The sequence below is a fragment of the Cervus elaphus genome, chromosome 13 (assembly GCF_910594005.1).
Source record: "Cervus elaphus chromosome 13, mCerEla1.1, whole genome shotgun sequence".
NCBI classification, from domain to species: domain Eukaryota; kingdom Metazoa; phylum Chordata; class Mammalia; order Artiodactyla; family Cervidae; genus Cervus; species Cervus elaphus.
In genome coordinates, this window is record NC_057827.1 from 23,654,619 (window position 1) to 23,672,473 (window position 17,855).

Genomic DNA, 17,855 nt, shown 5'->3' on the forward strand with positions numbered 1-17,855 from the left:
CCCCGTCAGAGCACAGCCTGGGTGTGGCTGAGCCCCGCCTGCCCAGCAGCCAGGCGTGTGGACTGGAAGACAGGGAGCCGGGAAGGTTAAGGTCAGCACAGAGGAAGGAGGAGGATGTGCCAGAAGGACAGAGAAGGAGGAGATGAGATGGACACTCAGAGTGACAAGGAGGCTGTGGGGCCTGGAGGAGACACTTCATAACTGAATGATCCTGGGCAAGTTAGTCATCAGAGCCTCAGTTCCTCATCTGTGTAGGATGAGGAAACTTAATACCTGATTTATGTCAGTTAAATTAATAATAGCATGTGACGGGCTCATGAAAGGGCCTGGCAAGAAACACACTCAATCCAGGCCAGCTACCTGATCCCCTCCCTCTCACAGAGGACACAGGAGGCCCTAGCCCCACTTTGGACATAAGTGCATGTGAAGAAGGAATTCATAGGGTCTGGACTCCATCTCAGGCCTGTCCATGCAGGTCGTGCGCGGCCACCTCTCCAGTGGACTCTGAACTCTGTGCTTAGCACCTATGGGAATGACAATGGAAGGATAAGACCCGCTCTGGGCATGGGAATCTTGAAGATCACATCCAGGTTACTCATTGCCTAAGAGGAAACATACCCTATCACCCCTGCCTCTGGACAGGTCATAAATTTTTTCCATATCTATCAGATAATCACAGGCTTATTGATTATTAACTGGTTGGAATGTGACCATGGACTTATTGATTATTAACTGTTTGGAATGTAACTGTGGGCTTATGATCATTAACTGTTTGAACACATAACACATGAATGATGGGGTTATTGTAGTTGTATTTACCCTTCCTTTGTTTATGTAAGTCTCAAGGAATTTGGGGTGGTGGGTTCGGACAGGTACACATGGGGTATAAAAGATTTTCACAAATGCTGGTCGGGGTCCTTGGCTAAGAGGAGACTCTGCCTTGGGCCCGCCAGTGTAATAAACTGCACTCCACTATCTGCATTGTCCTTCTGAGTGAGTTAGTTTCCTGGAACACGTGGCTATAACACATGCAAGCTTCATTCTTCTAGATCAGGTGTTGCAAACCTGTGTGTCCTGAAGGTGGCCCAGGGATATGTTCAGTTTCTCTTCACAGATTTTTTAGGAAGAGATTGTGTAGAATCAGTATTATTTCTTCCCAAAGTGTTGGTAGCTGCAGTGTTTTAATTTCACATGGAAATCCGGATTTCCAGCTCCTCTTGAAGCTTCAGGAGATCTGGTGTCACTGGGCAGTGTTGCCTCTGGCAGGAGGGGTGGAGCTGAGTAGCTTCCATGTCCTTTACTTTATACTACTTTTCATTCTCACCTTCGTTTAGTATTTTCTATATTTCCTTCTTCTCATATATAATTGACATGAAGCAGGACTATGATCATCTCACATGTGCCTGGTTTACCCTCTTGGGCATGGCCAAGCTTCCTGACTGCTCACAGGAATGTCCACCTCTCCATCCAGGGATCATCCATATCCTCAACCTCATATACAGCCTTCAACACCTCTCACATGCTCTGAAATCATACATAGACATGTGTGTACATATGCAGCTTCCCATGTGGCTCACTGGTAAAGAATCTGCCTGTCTATGCAGGTGACTCAGGAGACATGGGTTTGATCCCTGGGTCAGGAAGATCCCGTGAAGAAGGGAATGGCAACCCATTCCAGTAATCTTGTCTGGGAAAATGCCATGGACAGACGAGCCTAGTGGGCTATAGTCCATGGGGTTGAAAGGTTGCTGAAAGACAAGACACCAGGATTCTTGGCCTCTGGAGGAGACGAATTCAATCCGGGGCCAGAGACGAGGCTGGATTGCTCAGAGCTTTTGTGTAATGAACTTTAATAAAAGTATAAAGGAGAGAGAGAAAGCTTCTGACATAGGCATCAGAAGAGGGCAGAAAGAGTACCCCCCTAGTCTTCAGCTGGATGTCATATAGTCACTGCTGTTGCTGCTGCTGCTAAGTCGCTTCAGTCGTGTCCAACTCTGTGCGACCCCATAGACGGCAGCCCACCAGGCTCCGCCGTCCCCGGGATTCTCCAGGCAAGAACACTGGAGTGGGGTGCCATTGCCTCACTAGCAGTCTGTTAATGAAAAGAAAGGAATGTCTTAAAACTCAGAATGGCACCGGATAATTCATCCCAGGCCATAAAACAATTGACTTGAATCTTGTAGAAGGGCAGATTACCATACAAATAGTTTCATTTACATAGATTAGGGGAACAATCTCTGAGTATAACATACTGGTTTGTCAAGTAGGTTCTGAGCCATTTGGCGGAACTTGAAGACAGAGTCTGGGGTACATTAACATAGCTTAAGACAAACATTTCCATAAGAAAAAATGTATTGGTTAACTCAAGATTTGAGAATAGTTAGCTTCAGGTGAAACCAGGTGTCATGGCAACACAGCATTTTAAGAGAAACCTCCTTTTAGATCTGTATGCTAAGTGTTAAGTGTTAGTTGCTCAGTCGTGTCAGACTCTTTGTGACCCCATGGACTGCAGCCCACCAGGCTCCTCTGTCCATGAGATTTTCCAGGCAAGAATACTGGAGTGGGTTGCCATTTCCTTCTCCAGGGGATCTTCCTAACTCAGGAATCGAACCCGGGTGTTCTGCACTGCAGACAGATTCTTTACCAACTGAGCTACAATTTGTATAGAGAAGGAAAAAAATATCGCCAGTTTGTTTCCTCCTGCCGCTTAAGAGAGATTAAAGTGTCTGGCACTTGCAGCATATTTCCTCCATTTGGAGACCCCTGGCCTTCCTGCCTGTTACCCTCTCAGGGTCTGACACGACTGAGGGACTGAGCATGCACACACATGCATACATGCACACATGTTTGTGATACATATCTGTAGTTTTTTTCCAGGTTTATAAACATGAGACCATATCATGCACGTGGCCTCTTGCTTTTTAACTACCCCCAACAAGTGTAGCTAATCTCTCCAGGGGCCCTAGTCCTCTCCATCCGTTTTACTTATTTCCTTCCCTCCTGGCTCCTGTGGGCATTTGGACCCTTCTCTAGATCAGTGGATCCTCCCCTGTGAGCCTCAGACACTGGGAGACACAGGATATAACAAGGGGTCCTGGGATCCATGTGACCACCATGCTCTAGAGCAGGAGGTCAGCCATTCTCTCTGTAAACTTAAAAAATATGACAAAAACTTTTTTCCTTTCTGGAAACTTTTCTTGGTTTCCTAGGACTATTGCAACAAGTTGGTACAAGTTTGCTGGCTTAAAATAACAGAGATTTATTCTCTCACTGTCCTGGAGGCCTGAAGTCTGAAATCAAGGTGTCAGCAGAGCTGTGCTGCTTCAGATTCTTCAGAAAGACAGTCCTTCCTTTCCTCCTTTAGCTTCTGGAGGCCCCTTAGCTTGTGGCCACTTAGCTATGTCTCTGCCTCCACCTTCATGTACCCATCTTCTCTCAACTATGTGTATTCAAATCTCTCTCTCATTTCTCTTATAAAGATACCAGTCATGAGATTTCAGGCCCACCATCCATTCTTAACTAAATATGTCTGCAAAGACCCTATTTCTAAATAAGGCCCATTCTGAAGATCTGAGTAGACATGAATTTTTGGAAGACACTCTTCAGCCCTTTATGGTCCTCTTTCACATCTTCCTGTCCTTACTTCATGATTCTTTTTCTAATGTGTTTTATCCTATAAAGTGAATTTGTTTACTGAGTATTTCTGGTTGATGTGTGTTCATTGGAGTTCCTGGGACTCACAGTGGGTTGTTCCTCATGTATTTTGTCATTAAACTGAGATCCTCTTTTACAGGACCCTTTTTCCTGGAAGGGTCCTACTGGGTTGGGAGCTTCACCCAGAATAACTGCACCTGCTCCTGCTCAGGACCCTCCAGATCAATTGCCTATTGGGCACTGACTGTGTTAATTTCCCAGGTTGGAGTTGTTGGATCTCAGGGATCATGCACATTTGGACCCAAACTCACAAGAAAAGAAGACCTGAAATTTCTATTCCTCTTGTGGAAACTTAAAAAAAAAGGCAAAACTCGTGTGGGGCAGATGTCAGCCTTGACCTTTCCTCTAGCTGAAGGGCATGGTTTTTCCTTGTCTACCCTTGCTCCAAGGCTGTAGACCATGCGGTCTTTGCTTTAGGGAAGTGTCTCAGCTCCAAATCCTTACCTTGTGCCACCCCAAAGCCTCATTCCTGACCCAAGCGGGGATATAGATCAGCCTCCAGTTCAGTTCAGTTCAGTTCAGTTGCTCAGTCGTGTCCGACTTTTTGCGACCCCATGAATCGCAGCATGCCAGGCCTCCCTGTCCATCACTAACTCCCAGAGTTTACTCAAACCCATGTCCATCGAGTCGGTGATGCCACCCAGCCATCTCATCCTCTGTCGTCCCCTTCTCCTCCTGCCCCCAATCCCTCCCAGCATCAGGGTCTTTTCCAATGAGTCAACTCTATTTGCATGAGGTGGCCAAAGTACTGGAGTTTCCAGTTAACCAGGCTCAATTCTCCCTTCTCCCTCCTCCTTCCTACACACAAGCAGCAGTCACATCAGCTCTGCCACTGAAGACTCAAGAGATCCTTGAGCAAAGCATTTAATCCTGCAACTCTTTCCTCTCTTTTTACCTTGTTAATTCTAACTTGTCCTTTACCCCCCCATCACCTCCTCCAGGAAACCTTCCTGGATCCCACAAGCTCCACCTCTCATTGCTCCCATATTGATACTTCTCAGCCTTTACCCTGTGGTGAGCAGTGATTATGGACAGGTCACTACAGAGTCCTGCATCTTGTCTGAGCATCACAAATGAGGTGCAGAGTAACTGAAGTGTTGGATGGGCCTGAATGCCAGAGAAATAAGTTGGATTTTAGCCGTGAGTGATGATGCCTCACTGACATTTTCTACGGTTGGGCCACTCAATCAGATGCCCACATTGGAACTGTCCCTCCAGTTGCTAGGAAGAAAATGAAATGGAGGTCAGTGAATAAGCAATGCAGAATGCAGTGGTCATGTGGAGCAACTGGAACATGTGTACATCACTGTGGCCATGTAAAAGCTACACTCAAGAGTCTGACAGTTTCTTATATAATTAAACATAAATTACCCCATGACCCAGCAATTTCAACAATAAATATTTTCTCAGCAGAAATGAAATCTTCCTCTACAAGTCTTATATGAGAATGTTCATTCATAGCAGCTTTCTCATAATAATCCCAAATTAGAAACAGGCAGTATATCAATTAACAGGGGAGTAAAAACAGTAATATAGTCAGACCTAGAGTATTACAATACAAAGGATGAACTATAAACTACACAAAATATGGGTGCATCTCAAAAACTTTGTGATAATTGAAAGATTCTAGAAACAAAAGAATATACACAGTATGATTCTGAAATAGGTTAAACTAATCTACTATGCAGATCTAAAGTGGTCCCCTCTTGGGTTGGGGAGGTGGATTTACTCAAAAGGACACACAGAAACTTTCTGGGGTGTTTATATCGCTCTATATTTTAACAGTAGTTTATAACACATTGGTGCACGGATTATCTTTTGATGGAAAATGAAAATCAAGAAGTCCTCTCATCCTATAAAGTGTTTGATAACATTTTACAACAAGCAGTATCAAGATATGTATATGTCACCTTTTGATAATGTTTTAAATAATGGAACACTTTATAACAATCTGTAGAAATTCTATTTTTCCAAATCTCTAATTTTAGTTTTTGCCCTTTCATCTTATCTGATATTAAAGAGCATGGCACAATGAAAATAACCTGAGTGTCCATCAGTGGGTGAACAGAATAAGAAATACACACACATGAAATATTATTCAGCCCTAAAAAAGAAAGAAAAGTCTTAGCAACATAGATAAACATGGAGGATGTTACACTGAGTTGAAAGGGAGACACAGAAAAACTAGCACAATTGCACTTATGTGTGGAATCTAAAAAACAAACAAACAAAAAATTCTCGGAGGCAGAAAGTAGAACAGTGGTGGGGCAGGGAGGTGGGGAAAGGGGGAGACATTGTCAAAGGATACAAAGTTGTAGTTCAATCCAGGAATGCTCCCATGCTGTAGTTTGGGAAAGAGACAAGCTGGGGAAATTAAATTCCTAGAGAGGCTACCAGATCTTTCTGAACCTGGCTTCTCTTGATGCCAAGGGAGGTCACTGCTCCAGACGGACAACAAAACAAATCTTTGCTCCCTCACTTATTCTGTTTGGTACACAATATTAGGAAATCCTACTTCTTTTGGAGATACAAGAAAGCCCCTTGGAAACATTTCAGCTTTTCCAGTACACAATTCCCATCAAGAATATGACTATCCCAGAAATATGCATGCACATACCCTGGAAACATTGCAATCTGTTACAAGGCTGTTACAGATCTCCTAGAACCCATCTCCCAGGGCATTAATGGACCCATGGGACTCAGGGTAGGAAGCTGACCTTAGAGATAAGTCAGGTGATTCCTACACTACCTTCCCCTCAGGTGTGGTTGAGCAGAATCCTGAGCTCATACTCAGGTCTCCCTCTTGTGGTGCCCCCCAAATGCCCAAGGTCCCCAGATAGACAAGAGAGTCCTCTGGAGGCAGACCAAGGAGTCTGAGTCCTGACAGTGATGCCTGCACTCATCTTCATGGTCCCCTTTTACTTCTATGACTCAGGAGTTCTGGGATTCCCATCACAGACCCCTCAGAAGGTGACTATTGAAACCTTTGGGGAAGGTGGGTTGCTATATTTTCCACAATTTGGATTAAACTGTTTTAAGAGAAAGATTGCAGTCTGGAGTTTGCATCCTTAGGAAATGATAGGGGAAGGGTACTTCTCACAGATGAAGCCAGGGGCACCGGGGACAGAGCAATGTTTATGGGAGAGAGAGCAAGTAGAGTCTGACAGGGACAGACATTCACAGTCTTGGGCACCACATTAAGCACTTAGGACTCAGTGGGAAGCCATTGTTGAGATGTAACCTGGGGACTAACTTTCAGTTACAGAAAAGCCTCTGGGAATTCCCCCCAGATAGGAAAGTGGCAGATATGCAATGAGCAGGGGGAGGGGGTCAAAAAATGAGAGAGGGACCCTGAGCTCAAACTCACAGGCAAAGATGGTCCCCCTGAAGCCCCAGGCAGAGGCAGGTGTGTGCTGAGAGCTGGGAGCTCACTGGGGTGGAAGGGCCCAGGGAGGCGGGCTGGACACTAGGAGCTGTGGCCACATGTGGTCCCTTCTAACTCAGCAGATGTTTATGAAGCACCTGCTCTGGACCAGAGGCTGAGGACCTGGGTGAGCAAAGTCCGGCCAGTCCTTGAGAAACTCTTGATTGAAGGGAGGGTGACCCATGACCTAACCATCAACACATCTAGGGGGTGTGTCCACAGAGGGGCAGGTGTCCTGAGCAGGGACGGAAGACAGGGGGCAGGCAGAACACCAAATCCGAGTGGAGCGTGAAGGAGGTGTCTTAGTGGAGGAAGCAGGAAGGGGGGACTGGGGAGGGAGAAGCCTGAGCCCCAGTCAGAGGAGTGGGGGAGGGGAGCTTGTCTGAGGAGCAGGAATGCGCAGGAGGTGGGGAATGGACCGGAGTTTGGGCCTCTCTGCTGGGCTTGTGGCACCAGGGACCGAGAACAGAGTATCAGCTCCTGGACTCACTGAAGATCCCTGTTCTCAACATGCTGAGCAAGGAGCACTCTAGAAACATCTGTGTCCATGTTCTCCAGGCCCTGGGCTCCCTGTGAGAACTGCTTGAAGCCAGGCCTGCTTCAGCACCTGCTGAGACGACTGTATCAGAGCCCTTGGAGACTCACTGCTGACCCACTTCAGCCCCGGACTCAGGGTGTGAGCAGGGAAGTCCCGGGTCACATGGCACCTGGATTCAGCCCCCAGGCCCCTCTCAGTCCTGATCCTGCCAGACAGTGTGCTGGGACACAACTCGGTGGAAGACGCCAGGGCAGCCATGGAGCTCTACTGCATCTCCAGGAGAATCGAGAGCAGTAGGGCTGCCCACCTGGTAGAGATCATCCCACCCCTGCCTGAGGACTAGATCCTCATCTTTCCAGAGCAAATACTCCCTTGCTTTGGAAAATGCTTTTTCAGCAATAAAATGGTTCCATGTTCTCTCTACTCCCTTGGATCCTCCTCTTTTTCTTTCTTCTCTCTGAGCTGGGTGTCGGTGGATACCACCCAGCCCTGAGAGGGCGACGAACACTTGAGCCGGGATGGCAGCATCCTGAATCCTGTGGGCCCAGGGAGCAGACCACGTGACTAATCAATACCCCTCCCTCTGCCTCCCTGTTCCAGTTCCATTTGCTCAAGGGAGGGAGGCATTATTTCCTGGGGGTGGCACCTGGCTCAGAGGTCCATTCATCCCATTTTGAAATTGGCGCCCCAGCATTGGAGAGCTTCCAGGCAAAGGTACAAGAGGAGTGATGGGTGCTCCCTGCTGACCTTCAGCACCTCATCCCTCTGTTGGTGCAAGTTCTTGGGCCCCATGCACAGTGAGGCCAAACAAACTGAAACATTGAGGACCAGAAAAAGGTTTATTGTAGGGCCATGCAAGGAGACAGATGACTTGTGCCCTAAAAAACTCCCTGAAGAATTTCAGCAAAGCTGTTTTAAAAGCCACGTTGGGGACAGGAAGTGTCATAGGGTCTGTGATTAGCTCCTGCACAATTCTCTGATGGGCTGATGGTGGGACAGCAGGGTGGTGTCACAGGGCTGAACTCTATCAGTCCTTAGGCTCCAGGAGGCCTGGGGCTATGTGCTTCTGGTCATCAGGCAGTTAACCTCTTCCATTTGTTGGAGACGGAGTTGGTTTTCACATCTGCAGAAAATCTCATGAAATGTGTATCACCTACTATTTATTAACTAGAAACTTCAGAGAGGAGCTAAAGCAGAGGATATCGGGGAGGGGCCTGTCCTGGGAAGATCTCATGGGTTCCTGCTCAGTTACACCTCCTCTCACTTATAAATAGAGGAAGCAAAGGTGGTGGTCTCTGGAGTCTGGAGGAACTCGGATGGAATCCTGGTTCTGCCACCTGTATGACCTAGAGTGAGTGACTCAACCTCTCTGTGCCTCAGTTTTACCATCTGTAAAGTAGGGGAATGTAACCATTCATAGGGTTCTCATGAGATGTTGGTACAAACCCCCAAGCACCAGGCCTGTCATAGATCAAGCAGCCACCAAGTGTCTGTAACTGTGATTATTCTCTGCACCACAGGCCCACCTAGGAGAGCAGTCATCCTCTGCTGCAGGGCCCAGCCTGTGAAGAAAGGCTGTGCATAGTATGTGGGGAGAAGGGTCCAAACCAGAGTAGTGACTATGAATTGGAATCAGTTTCTGAGTTGTTTTTAATCCCTGCCTGGGTCCCGTCGTTCACTGAACCAGAATCGCTGGGGTTGGGCAATGGGGTTGGCAGAAACCTCTTAGTATTTTGACTTCTAGAGTTATTCTTTTCTTTTATTTATTTGGCTGCATTGGATTTTTTTTAATCTTGTGGGATCTTTCATTGCAGTACATAGACTCTCTAGTTGCAGTGGATCCAGTTGCTCCATGGCTTGTGATATCTTAGTTCCCTGACCAGGGATTGAACCCATGTCCCCTGCACTGCAAGGCAGATTCTTAGTCACTACCACCATGGAAGTCCCATTCTAGAGGTGATTCTGAATGCTAAGACATTGGAATCACCTGAAGAGTTTTTTAGCACCCCAGGACCTGAGCACCGTGTTCTCACACTGGACCAAGAGCAGCATCACCTGGGGGCTCCTGGGCCCCATCCCAGAATTTCTGATTCAGCAGGTCTCAGGTAGAACCCAGGAATCTGCATTCCCAACAAGTTCCTCCCATCAGCTACAAATTGGTACTTGCCATCTACCTCTATAAGGATTAAATCATGTGCTACTGCAGCTGTTGGCCTTCAACACTCCCTAAAAGGAGTTCAGGGTGGAGAGCAGAAATGAGGCACTCTGTGCTTGGGGTACTGGCAGGACAGGTCTTCAGACAGATATTTTCAGGAGCTGATTTTATGAGCCCAATTCTTGTACCTCCTCATATCTACAAAAGCACTAAATCCTTCATGGTGATCACTGTTTCTCATGACTAGCAAAAGCTTCATAAGACTAATTGGAACCTTCTGGAAAAATATGTGCTTGACTGCACATATTCTCCTTTTGTGAAAATCATATATAAATTGCCTCTTTGGAGCAGTTTCTCAGAGCTACCTGAGATGCTGTCTCCCGGGCTGCAGTCCTCATTTTGCCCCAAATAAAACTTAACTCACAACTCTCGTGTCCTTTTTTTTAAGTCGACACCCTCAACCCCCTGTTGATGTTCTGTTGGTGGCCCGGGAACCATGTTTGAGAAGCACTGCCGGAGCATCAGGTGATTATGCTGTGTTGCCGTGGATAAACCACTGGCCTAGGAGCTGAGCACCACTGGGGGACTCCTGTCACCATCCAGCCTCTTCCCCGCCTCTCCCTTGGCTGCTGTTCATCCAGAGAGGGCACAACGCTGCAGGACGTGTCCTAAAGAGCCCACTACATGGATGAGGGTCTCCAGGTGAGGTTAAGAACCTAAGGGATTCATGCCAGGCCCATCCGACTCTAAACAGACTTCTGTTTCCTTCCTTCCTTTCACTCTTTCCTCCTGTTTGGTTTGCCCACATCCTATTTTGCCTGTTGCAAATAAGATGTTGGCCTCACCCACCACTTTCTTTAGCTAAAGCAATCTGGCATTGACCTCGGAGAGACAGCTGTGAGTGGTCCTGACGAGAGATCTTAGCTTCCTGCCCAGGAATTGAACCTGGGTAGCCTGGATGAAAACTAAGACTTCTCGCCACCAGGAGCTGGAGGCTAGAAGAAAAGTGGCCCTGCTCTTTCCCTTGTTTGAAAGCAAGAACGTTTCAAGAAAACAAAAACCGTAAAAACAGGTACACAGTTTATTATTAGAGACACAGCATAACATGTGGGAAAACACACAGAGAAACAGTTTTTTTATTTAAGTCAGAAGGAGGCCAGAAATATACACTTGGAGAGGAGTGCAATAGGAGGTGATTTATGTTGCTATAGGATAATCCTTCAAGGTCTTTGTTTACATTTAACCAAGACATGTTCGCAACTTTTTGCTAAGATGAATCCCAATGCAGAAGCCTGTGGGTGCATGTCCACACTTATTATGGGGTGCTGCCCTTTTCCTTTTTGAAGGACAAGGAGCCTTCCACACATGTGCAGAAGGGGAAGTCTTCCTTGACCTCAGGAGTGGGAACCTTATCTCTGCTTTAACTCTGCCACTAGCTTAACTCTGCTCAGCTTCCGCCACTAGCTTTGTCCTTGGAGTGTCTGGGTGAGAACAGAACTTCAGTTTTAGCCCATTTGACAAATACCAGCTGGCCAGTCCAGGGGCCCATCTATCCCCCACCTCAGTAATAATCAATTTATGTCCTGTCCTTGGGCTATGTCATTCTTTTAAATGTTGTGCCCTGCCCGCCTCCCTCCTTCCCCATCCACCCATCCCACACTCCCAAGAAAAATTTGAAAAGAAACTTTCCCTTTAAGAATAGGGTCACCCAGTAATTTTTGCCACCCAGACTAGAAAAACAAAACAAAAAATACCCATCCTATCATCACCTTTAAGGCTAGCAGTGGCCATTATTTCTTCCTGCAGAGGCCTGGGAACACTAAGGCAGGAGGGCCACAGGGATGCCCTTCGCAAACATGCAGGCAGGTGTCTCCAAGACCATGAGATTTTTTTGATCATTTCTTTTGTAACCGAGCAGGACCCTATGGGGGCTTCTTGGACCAGAAAGAAAGTGTTAGTCGCTCTGTTGTGTCCAACTCTTTGTGACTCCATGGATTGTAGCCCACAGGTTCCTCTGGGATTCTCCAATCAAGAATACTGGAGATCCCTCCCTCAAATCCTCTGCTTTAGCTCCTTCTGAAATACCTAGAAAACACTATCCGATGCACATTTCCAGAGTTGTTTTATAGATGTGAAAAACCCTGAGTGAATGTGACACCTTAACCACTTCAAGAGTTGGACTATAAAGAAAACTGAGTGCCGAAGAATTGATGCTTTTGGACTGGGGTGTTGAAGACTCTTGAGAGTCCCTTGGACTGCAAGGAGATCAAACCAGTACATCCTAAAGGAAATCAGTCCTGAATATTCATTGGAAGGGCTGATGCTGAAGCTGAAACTCCAATACTTTGGCACCTGGTGTGAAGAACTGACTCATTTGAAAAGACCCTGATGCTGGGAAAGATTGAAGGCAGGAGGAGAAGGGAACGACAGAGGATGAGATGGTTGGATGGCGTCACCGACTCAATGGACATGAGTTTGAGTAAATTCCGGGAGTTGGTGATGGACAGGTAAGCCTGGCATGCTACAGTCCTTGGGGTCACAGAGTCAGACACGACTGAGCAATTAAACTGAACTAAACAGAACCACTTCAAGACCTTGAGCACACAGCCCCCAGGCCTCCTGGAGGTAAGGACTGATAATCAGAGCATTGCATAGGAGCTGCTCGCTATCCTGAGACCCTCCTCCCTCACCAGGCCTTTAAATATGCTGATACTCTTAGGGGAGTTCAGGGCTTTTGAACATGAGCCACCTTTTTCCTCCCATGATCCTGTAGTAAACCTTTCTTTCTACTCCAAACTCAGACATTTTGGTATTGTTTGGCCTTACAGTGCACAAGGCACAAGAGCTTGCTTTCTATTACACTTGTTTGATACCCAGAGAGTTGTTGGGATGGGAGGCATCCTCCCCTGGCTTCCTCTAAGATGCCTTCTAGGCAGCAGGTATTTAGTGAGCTTGCAAAAGTTCTGAAGCCAGTCTCAGGTGGTGCTAAGCAATCCAGGTGGGGTGTCAGAATCCAGGTTCCCTGCTCTAAGCCTCCTGCCTACTGGAAATTACTAACCCTGTGAGTTTTATTTTGCTTTTATTCAGTTAGAAGGGAAGAACACTGTACAGCGCCCACCACTAGGAGAAAGGGGACACAATCACTAGGTGCCCACCACCGCCCCAAACCACCCCCTACACACACCAACTAAGGCACCGCCGAGGGCACAGATGTGCTTTGGCAACAAGGCCCCTCCGGAGGCCCAGGGTGTGAACAGCTGCACAGAGGGCTGTGTGCTGTGGAGTCAGCACCTTAGGAGGCGGGGGGGGCGGGGCGGTGGGCAGAGAAGGAAGGAGTCTCAGGTCCTGATGGATCAGAAGAAGGAAAATGGGGAGAGGGGGTCAGGACACAGGAGACAAGAAAATCAAGGACGACCAGAAAAGGGGTAAAAAGCAGAAAATGTAGGAAAAATGAGAAAGAGGCAAAACAGGGTGTGGGCAACCACACAGAACAGGAAGGACACAGAGCAGAGGGAGGGAAGGAAACAGAAAGGAGAGTGAAGTGAGTGGAGAAGGATGTGAGTGGGGAGAGTGGGGAGCCAGGGAGATGACATCAGATGACATAATATCTCCATAAGTAGAGGGAATCTGGAGCCCGTGGGTGGAGCCTGTCACTGACCAGGCAGCTGGCGATCACCAGGTCGGACACGTAAAGCAGCAGGTTGACGGCTGTCAGGACGGCCACAGCCAGTCGCTGGTCCCAGTTGCACACATAAGTAGTGAACTCATCTCTGCAGGTCATATCACTGGATCTCTGGGACTGGCCGCCCAGGTCCTCATTGAACTGATAGAGCGGCCAGAGGAGCAGAGCGCTGATGTAGAGGAGGACAGAAAACAGGGTCAGCCCAAGCTGGGAAACGGGGAAGCGGATGGGCAGCCAGTTGTCACAGTAGACCAAGCCCAGCAGGATGGCCAGGGTCCCCAGGATGAAACAGGTGGAGTACACAGCCACGCACCACACCAGGGCTGGCTGGTGCTGGTACAGGGAGGTGTTGCTGATGAAGGCGAAGATGATGCAAGCCACAAAGTTCTCCAGCAGCTTGAGCAGGCCATGCACCGTATGCACATAGGTGATGATCCTTCCGGGCCGGTGACCCACCCAGGTCCAGACAAATTCAGTCCCATAAGCCACAGCAGCGATGCAAGAGAATGCTGTGGCAGTGATGGCGTGGTTCCGGGTGGGGCCCTGAGGCAAGAACGGGACGTAAGTAGTGGCAGAGATGATGGAGGTTGAGAAGCAGAAGAGGGCGGCGTAGCAGGCATAGTTGATGGGGAAGTTGTACCAGTGGGAGGAAAAGTGGAACCGGAGTTTACTGTATTCCACAATGATGATGAGGAGGGTCACAGTGTAGCAGAAGCACCAGAAGAACATGAACCAGTTATCTACGCCCACCCGCTGAGTGCCCACGCTGGCCACCAGGGAGGAGGCCACGCCAGTGGAGAGCAGCTGCAGCAGGCGGACGGAGCAGCCCACGATGGTCCAGGAGCAAAGGCCTGGGGACGACGAAGTGGTGGGCATGGTGGTTCAGATGGTCAAGTTGGTCACTGTCCCGGGTAAGCCCTGGTCTTCGCTGAGGACCCACGAGGGAAAGATCCAGCTCCGGAGGTGGATTAAGTCAGATACCAGGGAAAGGCTCAGGGTCCTGTGATGGATGAGGCTCAGGATCTGTGGAGTTAGAACCAGTGGCCCAGACACCTGGGTAACAGCACAGCCGCTCCAGAATGATTCTCCCCACCCATCACCCTTGGCCTTGTTGGGTAACTTGTCTTATCCAAAACCTCACAGCTGGGTTGGGTCTGGCATTAAACTGTGAACATTTTTTACGTCTTTGTGCTATGTGCCATTATCTAAGGAGACACATGGTCCTTATCTGCAAGCCCAACCCTTCAAGGCTCTGAAAAATATAAAAAACTTTTTAAAAGTAATTTGAAACAAATTTGATCTGAACAGACATGAGATAATTTATGGCCTTTATTTATTTCACTTAGTGTGAATGTTCAAAAGTTTGGTTGAAGAAACACTACTGTGATTGCAAGATGCTTTCAGACCCCAGTGGGGTGTGAGGTCATATAGAGTAGATGCAACATGTCACCTGCCTAAAGGTGAAAAATTCTGAATTTTGGGGTATATCTGATCCCAAGAATTTCATAAAAGGCATTATGGATTGTACTGCTAACTCCATTTTACAGATAAGAAAGCTAATGCTTGAGGGAAAAAATCTCTACCCTAAGATCCCATGCCTAGGAAGTGGGAACTTCAGATGAAAATGCCAAAGCTGTGAGTTTGAACCTTTTGTTCCACTACGCACATGTCAGCAGGGCCTGCGGATGGGAGCCCAGGACTAAAACTCAGGGGTCTGGGACCCAGGACCCACCTTCAGGGCCACAGCCTCCTTCCACAGCACCTGAAGACACACGTGTTCCAGCCTCACCTCCCGGCAGCGTCACTAGAAGGAGCTGCCATCTGAGGGACACAGCTTCACCTGGAGGAGGGCAGCTCCAGGGGTGAACAGGGAAAAGCCATGGGGTGAGAGCAAGGCCGTGGGGACAAGATGCCATGAGAGTAGGGACTGTTGTGAATCCTCACAACTTGTTGTGAAACCAAGAAACAAATATTAAAATGCCAGGTTTTAAGCTCCAAAGCTGCCATCCATGTGAGAATCTAACCCCTTTTAACAGCAGGAGCTGAAAGAGGAGCTACCTGCTAGACCCCTGGGAGGCGACAGCCTTGAGGATGCACCTGGGACTGGGTGGGGGCCGGGGCAGCAGAGTGGAGATGTTGGGAGCAGCGGGGGTTGGAGGGAGGGATTGCAGGGTCCCAGTGGCCCTGAGGCAGCCCAGTAGGTGTCTTCTGACCCAGAAGGGATGCAGGCATGGAGCCAAACTTCCCCATGGAGGAGGGGCCTGGACTGGAAGTGAGAGAGGAGAACAGGGGCCTAAAGGGGTTTCAGGGCTGTGACAGGGACACGTGGCCAGGGCGGCAGGGACCCTGGAGACCATGGAATTGCCCAGGTCACCTGCCCAAGGCAGTCCCGCCAGCCAGGGCTGCAGTCCTGCTCACACAGGGGCTCCTCCAGGGTCCAGTGTGTGGGGGGAGTGAGGCCCCTCCCAGCCCACCCCCTCCTCAGGGACAGCTCCCTGTTTCCAAGGGACTATTTGCTGAGGCCCCCAGGGCAAAGGGCCAGCACCCTGAGCCCCAGCCAGCTTCCTGCCATCAGGGGCCTTGTCTTTGCTGATAATAAACCCTGGGAGAAGCTGAGGCTGGAAAGAGAAACAGAGCAAATCCTGAGAACCGCCCTGGACTCCCACAGCTCCTTGAGCCCCAATTGCCAGTGGAGCCCTGGAGCCTGCAGGCCTCCCCGTGGGCACTGCCGGGGTGGGGAGGGGCACTGGGGTGAGGGAGGCTGGGGTGTCCTGCTGTCTGTTCCCCAATTGCCCCCCCCCGTCAACCTCTCCAAAGTCACCCTGATTCCACCTAAGGTTAAATGACAGCTCTGGATCCATTTGATGGCACAGAGGGAGGACTTGGGGAAGGGGAGGCATGGGGGTTCCAGCTGTGTGGCCCTGGGTAAGACCTGTGCCCTCTCTGGGCCTCAGTTCCCCCACCTGGAAAGCAGCAGGTTTGCCTGAGTCTCCCAGCAGCCCCTCCTCCACTCTAGTCTGTGAGCCTGGACGTGGTGCCCCCGTCAGAGCACAGCCTGGGTGTGGCTGAGCCCCGCCTGCCCCGCAGCCAGGCATGTGGACTGGAAGACAGGAAGCCGGGAAGGTCAAGGCCAGAAAAGGAAGGAAGGAGGAGGTGCCAGAAAGACAGAGTAGGAAGAAGGAAATGGATACTCAGAGTTACAAAGAGGCCCTGGAGCTTTGGCAGACACTTCATAGCTAAATGATCCTGAAGTTTCCCCACCTGTGTAATAGGCTTAATACCTACTTTGTGTTAAATAATGAATAAAAACATGTGAAGGGCTCATCAGAGGGCCTGACACACGGCACACTCAATCCAAGCCAGTTCCCCCCTTCAGCTTGTGGCCACTGAACTCCATTTCCGCCTCCACCTTCACATGCTCATCTTCTCTCAACTGTGTGTGTGCAAGCCTCTCTGTCCTTCCTCTTATGAAGACACCAGTCACTGAATTTTTGTTCCACAGTCCATCCAGGATGCTTTCCATCCCAGAGGCTTTAACTAAATAAGTCTCCAAAGACCCTATTGCTAAATGAATGTGTTTTCTGAGTAGAAATGACCTTTTCGGAGGACAATCTTCAATCCATTATGGTCCTCACTCAAATCTTCCTGTCCTTTTTTCACTGTGTCTTTTTCTGATGTGTCTATCATACTAAGTGAATTTGTTTTCTTTTTCAGATTGTTCTGTGTTCACTGGAGTTCTTGGGACTCACAGTGGGTTGATCCCTTTTGTACTTTGTCATTACACTGTGAGACCCCTTCTACCCGATCCCTTTTCCTGGCAGGATCCTGACATCTGTGTTGGGAGTTTCACTAAAGTTTCACCAAAGAATAATTGCACTTGCTTCTGCTCAGGACCCTCCATGCCAGTCACCTGTTTGGCACCTATTGTGTTAATTCCCCCAGTTTGTAAAGCCATTGGACCTGAGGGATCGAGAATTTTTGGGCCAAAATCCACAAGTGAAGACCTGAAGTTTCTATTTCTCTTGTGGAAACAAAAACAAAAACTCCTGTGGAGGTAGGTATCAGCCTTGACCTTTCCTCTTTCTGAAGGGCCTGGTTTTCCTTGTCTACCCTTGCTCCAAGGCTGCAGGCCATGTGATCCTGGCTTTAGGGAAGTGTCTCAGCTCCAACTCCTCACCTTGTGCCACCCCAAAGTCTCATTCCTGACCCAAGTGGGCAAATAGGCCAGCCTCCAGATATCTATGCTCAATTCTCCCTTCTCCCTCCTCCCTCCTACAGACAAACAGGGGTCACATCAGTTCTACCACTGAAGATTCAGGAGAAACTTGAGCAAACCAATTAA

General features: G+C 48.6%; 1 protein-coding gene across 1 annotated transcript; it reads right to left on the reverse strand.

The window, feature by feature from the left end:
• Positions 1–13,423: 13,423 nt before the first annotated feature.
• Positions 13,424–14,389, reverse strand: LOC122707036 (myeloid-associated differentiation marker-like). The gene has a single exon (XM_043922675.1). It carries the CDS (start codon positions 14,387–14,389, stop codon positions 13,424–13,426), a length of 966 nt encoding a protein of 321 aa, XP_043778610.1.
• Between the last annotated feature and the right edge of the window lie 3,466 nt (positions 14,390–17,855).